The sequence below is a fragment of the Poeciliopsis prolifica genome, unplaced genomic scaffold (assembly GCF_027474105.1).
Source record: "Poeciliopsis prolifica strain line A6 unplaced genomic scaffold, Auburn_PproV2 SCAFFOLD009, whole genome shotgun sequence".
Taxonomy (NCBI): Eukaryota; Metazoa; Chordata; class Actinopteri; order Cyprinodontiformes; family Poeciliidae; genus Poeciliopsis; species Poeciliopsis prolifica.
This window is the reverse complement of record NW_026562384.1, coordinates 3,080,309-3,088,846: the sequence shown is the minus strand read 5'-3', so window position 1 is coordinate 3,088,846 and position 8,538 is coordinate 3,080,309. Positions and strand designations below refer to the sequence as shown.

At 42.0% G+C, this 8,538-nt stretch overlaps 1 protein-coding gene across 1 annotated transcript; it reads right to left on the bottom strand.

Moving 5' to 3' along the window:
* Positions 1-2,555: 2,555 nt before the first annotated feature.
* Positions 2,556-7,975, bottom strand: fnta (farnesyltransferase, CAAX box, alpha). The gene is made up of 9 exons (XM_055034577.1): positions 7,773-7,975; positions 7,289-7,374; positions 6,395-6,509; positions 5,774-5,878; positions 5,104-5,230; positions 4,815-4,963; positions 3,659-3,721; positions 3,281-3,470; positions 2,556-3,168 (listed from the first exon to the last, which is right to left on the bottom strand). Exons 1-9 carry the CDS (start codon positions 7,898-7,900, stop codon positions 3,037-3,039), a joined length of 1,095 nt encoding a protein of 364 aa, XP_054890552.1. The 5' UTR covers positions 7,901-7,975; the 3' UTR covers positions 2,556-3,036.
* Positions 7,976-8,538: the final 563 nt, after the last annotated feature.

The window sequence follows — 8,538 nt, the reverse complement described above, 5'->3', positions numbered from 1 at the left end:
TCCTGGATGTGTCTCCTCCTGTCACTCCCATAGAATAATGCTGCCATCGCCATGTATCACGATCGAAATGGCCTTTTTTCTTCTTTTTTTTTGACCCGTGACATTTAGTTTGCGGTTCAAAAATTCACATTTTGTTTTTCTATGACATGTTTTCAGTGTGCGGCTTCTGGCAGCATGTAATGAAAGACGCAGCAAAACAGCGCATTTGTATTTATTGATGATGGAATCATCGGCGATGGATACACAGGTGTCCAGGGACACATATTATTTACAAAAGTGCTAAAAAAAAAAACCCAGCATACTCAATCGTTTCCAAAATCAGTGAAAAATAGATTATCCTATCACCCCTGCTGTTAAAGACTTTTTTTGTCTTTCCTTTTTTAATCTTGTTGTAGCGAAGATGAAATTGGAGGTTTTCCACCTCACTCACGCGCCGTTGTTATGAACGATGGCCTCTGGTGCCCGAGGGCCGATGTTCAGCTTGTCGCCTTCCTGTGGAAACTCAGACATTTCTGATGCCTCTTAAAAGGGAATCAGAAATGAGCTCAATCAACTTGATCCCCGAAACCCGAGGATCTGAGTGAAGGGGCCCCATCCGTGTTTCAACAGGCTGCAGGGCCGTTTCACACGACACACGCCGCCAAACCCTCTGTGCAGACGGTTGTGTGGGCTTTACAGGATTGCTGCCCTGCTCCGCCTGGGAACATGGAGCAACCGTTTCCGTCCCCTCTAACAATCGCCGGAGCGTCGATCCTTCAGATCCTTTTTCCTGCAATAACTCATTCTGCTCTCTTATCTTTCTCTCTCACCCCCAAGACACAAAGCTCAGACAGAAGTTCGTCCCCCTGCATCTGATGAAAGCCTTTCAAAACAACTCTTTGTGTTTTTATTTATTTATTTACTCTTCATTGTGCTGCTCAAAGCTAACATGCTGCTTTCTCTCCAAACAAACAGTCCTTTAAATTAGACTCATTAAAATACTGAAATATATTTATTGAAGACAATGTTGCACTTAATCAAATTGATTATAGTTATATATATATTGCTAGGAGGTAGAGGAACATGAGTAATTGTGAATCTAATAATCAGTTGTTTGTCTCTGAGTGCATTTCTGTTTTAAAGCGTTCCTTTGCTCAAGCAGCAGACAAACATTTTAATTCCACCGAGGCGCTTAATCGATGTTTGATTTTTCTCGGCGGTCTCATTCGTGTGCTAATAGTCGTCTGAACGTCGTAACACATTCCTGACGCACAGAAAGCTTCGTCTGATTACCAAGATGAGTCTGGTGGTTCGTCGTCCCCTGTGGAAACCTTTTCACAGGTTCCTGGGTTGTTAAAAGAAGACGGGCAATAAAAAATTGACTCTAGAAGCGTTTTGAAGCCAATGAACTGACATTGTTTCATGCTGTTTTGTCACAGTTACAGCCTTTTTTTTAACACAGCTAAATTAAGTCAGACTCTTTCATTCGTTTTCATTAATTTGTGAACATATCTTTCCTTGCCTGTTTTTATGGCGCCCCCTGGGCTCCTAGCGCCCTGAGCATTTGCCTATACGTCCTTCTTCTTTTTCAATTATAAAGCTCAATAGTCCAGGCACACATACCTCACCTCAACCCCACATGTAGCCCCTCCTGTGTCTGAGCGAAACCAACCCCAGAAACAGATGTTTCTAAACCAGGCTGGCTGGGGCCCAGGACTCAACACGGTACGTTAAACGCACGCGTGCGGCCGGGGTTTCATGATGGCTGCCGTCAGCACACACCCACATGTGGCATCAGACCCGGAGACGAGCGTCTGACTGTGTCTGTGTGCCTGGGATGAAACCGAGTGGTTTGTTTGGAGGAGTGCTGGGATTAATTAGTATTTTAATTAGAATCTGGAAGTTTTTTTGTTTTTTTTTTTTTAGTCCTGCGTTTTACCACTAGGGAGCACTGTGCTCAGAGCAACGCTTAATGAGGTGCAGCAGGTGTCTCTTCTTGTTCAATAAAAATGAAAGTGGAGCCTAAACCCACACTGCCATGATTGTGTGTCATGGTGTAGTTTTCATTTTTACGAGTCAGGTGCAGCTGGCAACCCAAAACCTAAAACATAATATCCTGCTGTTAAAAAAAGAAATCGTTTCGAGTCGACTTTTCATTCAGTAATTCAAGAGCCCAGGCAGTTTTCATGCTCTGTCCTGTCACAGCCGCCGATGACGTGAACTCTCCAATATCTCGATCCTCCACACCAAGACGGTGGGGGAAACGGCGAGCGGCCTCACAGAAGACATAATTACACACTGCTGGGGTGCAGAAAATGAAAAGAGGGGTGGATTGGGCTCTAGTGTCAGCAGAAGTAGGAACAGCTGCATCTGGTGGAGTAAATCCATTTCCGAGCTCGGAGGGAGTCCAGGACGGGAAGCTCGGGCTGTGGGTCCGTGAGCAGCGGCTCCAGGTCAGCGTTGATCCTGGTGACGGGCTGATCTGAGCCTCCGTCCCATCATGCGATCAATCAATTGCTGACTTTAGCTTCTGGTTGATATTTTCAGTCATTACAAGTCAATGATCAGAGTCCAGCAGCACAGTAGTGTTTTATTGCTCAGCTGCTTTATTGTCACAGAAGGAAACGGTTCTGCTAACAACTGTCAGTATTTTTAACTCGAGTTACGTTTCGACGTGACCTAACCTTCCACTCACACCGATAATCTTCCACGTTAGTTTGCAAAACTAAGAGCCAAGTCGAAGTCCCGTTTGTCTTTTCTTCACCCGCTGTCAACCCTCTAAGCTGCAGTTTGGATGCTGCTGTGCAAACAAAAGCAAAGAGTCCTTTCACACACGTAGGATGTGTAACGATATAAAAAAAATAACTACTTTTTAAAACTGTTTCAGACGTAATAAGCAAGAACAGGGAGTTAATATTTATAGGGAGTATACATTCTTCTAATTGACAACATGTCTGCTCCAAGACTGAAGGGATTTACAGAAGACTTTACAGCGATATCAACCTCCATGTGTCGGTTAAAGTAAATGAAACATGGAGGGGAGTGTTATGTGGAGCTCTAGCTGGCCTCCTGGGACTCGGCCGGCTTGGCGTCATCGTTTCCTCCGTATTTGTTCTTTAGTGAACGTCCCAAAAACTGCCAATACTCCTTACGAATGGTGTCCTTCTCCTGGGCCAGAAGCTCGCAGATCTTAGCGGGAAAACAAAACACGAAAGGGAAGAGACGTGAATCAACTGCAGCTTCAGAAATGGACTAAATAAGCGAAAAGTGCTAATTTCTCATAGTATCAGCTACTGCTCACTTCCAGAGCCTTTTTTAACGTCTCCTTGTGCTCCTGCTCCGGATTTTCCTTTTGGAAGCTGGACTCCAAAGCGTCTTCGTAGCAATCGAAGAGGAAAGCGAGGAGGTAGGGCGAGCAGTGCGTCTCTTTCAGCTCCAGGACCTTTTCCAGCAGGCCCGGCTGAGATGAGAGGCCTCTGTCCTGCAGCATCCTGATGAGAAAAAAAAAAAAAAGGTGGATAACTGAAACACAACCGTGTCCGCAGCCCCTGGCGCACACTTAAACATTCCTGTCCTCCACAATGAAAGGAAGCGATTAATTCTTAAACTGGAGAAAAAAAAAAAACTGTTCCCTTCCAGGGGAAGTTAAATCTAATGTATGCGTGTCTCACTTTCTCACCCTTTCAAATAGTTCCAGGCGCTCTCGTTGTGAGGCGCCTTCCTGATCTGGTTCAGACAATACCTGACACAAAGAGAACAGAGCATGAAAATGAATGAAAGCTGAAAGATTCACACAAACGCTGCATGCATCGCTTGACAGCAAACCCAGGAATTTCTAGGGTTTTCTCAAACAGGAAGACAAGCTAACGGCTGTTCTCATGTCGTCCTTGTGTTGTTTTCTCCTCCACTCAGAGCTGTGGATCTTTATGGCTTTAGTTGAAACTGCATGAGAATTTAGAAATGTTTTATAATGCAAGTGCAAAATGATAAATATTAATCTTGGAAGTTTTTCTGAAGTGTTTTCATGCAATATATTAGCAAGGCGAATCTTTTAGCATCTAGCGATTTGATTCCGATTTCTAGGTTCACAATTCGGTTCAGACAAAATTTTTGATCCACAATTTTTTTTTTTTTTTTTAATTCAACTGTTTAAGAGATTATGTTTAAATGGTGTGATTGGCGAGAGAAAATGACAAATGGAGTATTTATTAAATGGTTCTTCACTTTAATAAATCCCATGAGTTTATATTTCAAAGAAAAATCTGTTTTGCTTCCGTTACTTAAATCATGTATGAGGCTCGCTTAGCTGTCTGAATTTCCTATAGAACAGACTAAACTCAGGCTGCTTTGTTTTGAAGTGTAATGCTGCTTTGCAGCTTTAAAATTGGTTTTAGCTGATCAAAGATAAAAAAATTGTTCCTAAGGTCTCTGAATCATCACAGAAAATTCTCATTTTAATCAGTTCCAACAAGATTTTACTTTTTTTTGTGATTTTTTTTTTACCATAATAAAATTCATTAACTCATTATGTTGCTACTTTTTGCGCTAATTTGTGACAGTAAACGTTACTTTTTGTTATTCGCCATGTCGCTCTGCTACCTCAGACTTCACATGAAGTAAGGTTGAGGCAACAGTGGCAGAAGAAATACTGCCATCTGCAGGTCGGAGTTAGCCACTACAATTATTTTTGACAATTTCTCAGAAAAATGTCCAGTTCAATTAATCTGTTGAACATATCAAAGATTGTTTTTGCAACACGACTAAAAGCAGTATGGATACTTTTATAAGGAACTATCTTTAAAAGAAAACAAAAATAGATTTTTGAAAATGCTGACTGTATCTCTCTCTGCACGATGGCCGGGTCAGAGAATCCCGTGGTGTGAGAAATGACAAAGTGCCTCTGGTTCCACGCCGAGTTGTTCCGCACGTCTTCGTCCAGAAGATTCTCCACGAAGTCCAGCTCATTGTCCCAGAGCTTGAACTCCTGGAGGTCGGACACACAGAGAAACGGCGTCAGACACGCCGTCACAACCGTATACTTTAACAAGACAACAAAACAAGAGAGGAGAAAAGATTCCCTCTGAGGGTTTGTGAGGAGAAGGAAGGACGAGGAGCAGCACCGACCTGGATGACCCACTGCCGGTGCTGCCAGGCGTGGTAGTTCTTGGCGTCCTGGCTGAGGATGTCTGCGATGAACTGCAGTTCCGCTGACGGGTCTTTCAGCCACTCCACCACCATGCGCCTGTGATGCCTGGACAGGAAGTCAGAAAACATGCAAACACTGGGTCTTAATGAGTCCTGATTTCTATAAATGGATTCATTTTCCAACAATTCTGGTTTTTCTCTTCATCCCGCCTTAGTCCTTCAAATCCAAATGAAATCAAAACATCTGTTTTGTTATGAAGCTCAATTCTAAAAGTCAAGATGAAGTAAAAATAACAAAAATGTATAGAGAAAGCCTACATTTTGACTCTCTTCTAATTTTTAAAATCGCTGGAATGGAGATTGTGATGAAGAACACACAGATACGAACACTTGGTCTGATACAGATATCCGATTTTAATACTGCTGTTATGGCCGATAACCGATATGATACAACGTTTCCCTACCGTTTTGACACCTCTGCAAAGAAAACGACCAGATACAAATGGCAACAAGATGAAAACACATAAAGGCTACTAACAAATTTATCGGACCGATACCGATATGTTAACAAAAATGACAAATGCTGGACCGATACCGAGGTCAGCGATATTGTGCGCGACTTATTGTAATCAGTGGAAACGTGGCTCACCAGACTTGGTAGTTCTTGGGCTGCTCCTCGATGATGTTGGTGATGTATTTCATCTCCTCCCTCAGGTCCTTGGACAGAGCTTGAAGCAGAACTCGCCTGTAGTGCCTGAGCAGGAGCAGATCCAGCGTGAGATCGCACCACAACCTCAGAACGGAACCGGAAACATTACACAGGTCGAGCTTTGATGCTTTTCCCAAACTCTAACCTGTTGCTTTTTCCCCAAACATTGTAAATATTTAAGTGCGAAGCGTTTACTTTTATCACCTGTACGTCTGATGACCGAACACACTGCTGAAGCTGGATTCTTAAAGGGCCGTTTCACTGTTTTTGGCATCTTAACTAACGCAAATCAATTCTGTTTCAAAAATAATAAAAACCAGTGATATGACTGAAAAAACAACATTTAACTGCCAGCTTGAAGGTACAATATCTAATTTTAACACACAATATAAATTAAAGCCAGTTGAAAATTGTCCACTTTAAAACTGAAAAGCTAGAAAGTCCTCCCCCCAAAAAACAAATAAAAAAATAAAACCTCTACATTTTATTTTCAATAGTTGAACTTTTCTTGCTTTTGTTCACTTTCTTTAACTGCTGTTGTCTCACGAGAGCGATGCTCACCACACTGTGTAGTTTGCGGCGTTCAGATCGATGGCATCGGCTGTGAGAGCGAAGGCCCTCTCGCTCTTTTCGTCCTTCTTTAGGAGCGCGCGGAAATAGTCGTAAACATCAGCAACTGTTGGACAAAACACACGGTGAGGAGCGGCGCGACGTTCACGCTCCGTTACGGTCGGCCTCCAAAGTGAAAACACAGAGAGCGTCGAGTCACACTGCAAAAACGTTTCCCAGCTACTCAATTGAGGTCGATTTCAATCGGTTACAATGTCACTGAAAAGTTTCGGTTCGAGTCATTTCATTCAAAATGTGAAACTCATGTAGGTTTTTATTCAAACTCATTTTTAAGATGACAGCAAGCAGATGATTAAAAAAAAATCAAATAAGAATATTGAAATGAACAATAAAAAATATGGGTTTTAATGACTGAATAAATCTTTGTTTTTGAGCACATAATTAAAAAAATATAATAATAAAAAAATACATATATATACCAATGCACACTAGTGTTTCCATAGTGTCGTCAGACCACCTACTATTCTGTTTTATAGTTTCTATTTATTTCAATTTTGAATCTAGATCAATTTCCAAAAGCATTTATTGAAATAAAAGTCTGTTTTTTTAGACTTAGAGAGACTTAGACTTGACTTTATTGATCCCTTGGGAAGACTCCCTCAGGAAATTATAGTTTTATGTATATACATGTGATAAAAAAAAATCAAAATCGAAAATCGAATTTTGGATAAATAAACCAACTCTAAGATCCTCTATCCTCCGCTGATTATTCATTGCATATACTGTACGATGCGCGGTGTGAACAATAATCTGTTATTGTTTCACTTTTTGAAGAACTCAACGTGTTGACGCTGCGCTCCTGCGGTATCCGAGCAACCACCTTACACTTGTCAGAGTAGGCGATCTTCACTACTGGGTTCGGTCCGTCATCCTGTGGAACAGGCTCCAGATCAGCCCACTCCTTCCGGTCTCTGAAAGATAAAAACACAGCACTGAACCAACTGCGTGCCTCAAATACCTCCGGACACCAGCGCACCACGACTTTGACAACTAAAGGAGGGCTACTAGCAAAACCAGACCGACCGCCAGCGGAAACAGTTACCATGATCATCAACCGAACATAAATAGACAGAAATTCCAAACCAAAGCTGTTACATTAGCCTTACATTAGCGACTTAATTCTTGTCACCTTCTGATAAATGACCATTAACATGCCAAAAATTATTATCACTGCGACACTTAAAACACATTCAGTCTTAAAGAATTAATACGGAAAAAGTGGCGTCTCGAGGAACTTGTAAGAAACTCCTCCTTGCTAACGGAGTAGCTACTGAGGCTAGGTTAGCCAGCGACAAGACGGAAAAAGTACCTGTAAAAAATGTATCGGGTTGGGTCGGCGCCATAATTGTCCCCGAAGTGGTCCCCGACCTCAGCATCCAGGTCTTTCTGCTCTTTTACCCCCAGGGGTTCACTGGAGGGCTCCTCAACAGTTGACATGGCTAACTTCTAGCTTTGTCTCAGCCAGAGCGCTGCTTCTTCCGGAAGGAGGACGTAGCTTCCGGTGCCTCTACGGACGGTGGGAAATATCAGTTTCCTCCTCACCAGTAGAAAGAAAGGGTGGATATCCGCAGGTGCAGCTGTATTTGGATTACATCGTGTCTAACTGTAGACCTAACACAGATATAACACGAATGGATCAAACTTATTTGTCCAAACCAACAACAATTATGCTTAACAAACATAATCGTTAAACATATTCTGTTTAACTCTAAATCACCTCAATTTTATGGCAACAAAACCTTTTTTTTCTAGAAATGGTCAGTTTTGGTCGGATTTTGTTTGAAGTTCGTTTCTCATAATTTCACAACCGCTCACTTTTAAAACGCAACACTTTCGTCACAACTTTCAGACGGTTCGACAGAAAATCAATAAAAGTAGCTCACTCAGCAGGTTGACTGGCAGATTTATTTGACAGTGGTGGTCATAGGTGCAAAATGAAATTGGTGCTCCAGTCCAACTGTGCTATTTTCTATGATTATAAAACTGAAGGTCGTTTTTCTATGGACTCAAACTTCAGTCGAAATAATGAAATCTTTCTCTGTTGTGGAAGATTATGAAATATGTACTTCCAGCAA

What these genes read in the sequence shown, in the direction of transcription:
- fnta (XM_055034577.1), bottom strand. Translation starts at nt 7,900, where the DNA reads ATGTCAACTGTTGAGGAGCCCTCCAGTGAACCCCTGGGGGTAAAAGAG. An exon ending in ACCGGCAGTGGGTCATCCAG is followed by an intron (nt 4,964 to 5,103) that starts GTCGGTGCTGCT and finishes TCCGACCTCCAG; the next exon opens with GAGTTCAAGCTCTGGGACAA. An exon ending in GCCTGGAACTATTTGAAAGG is followed by an intron (nt 3,471 to 3,658) that starts GTGAGAAAGTGA and finishes TTTTCTCATCAG; the next exon opens with GATGCTGCAGGACAGAGGCC.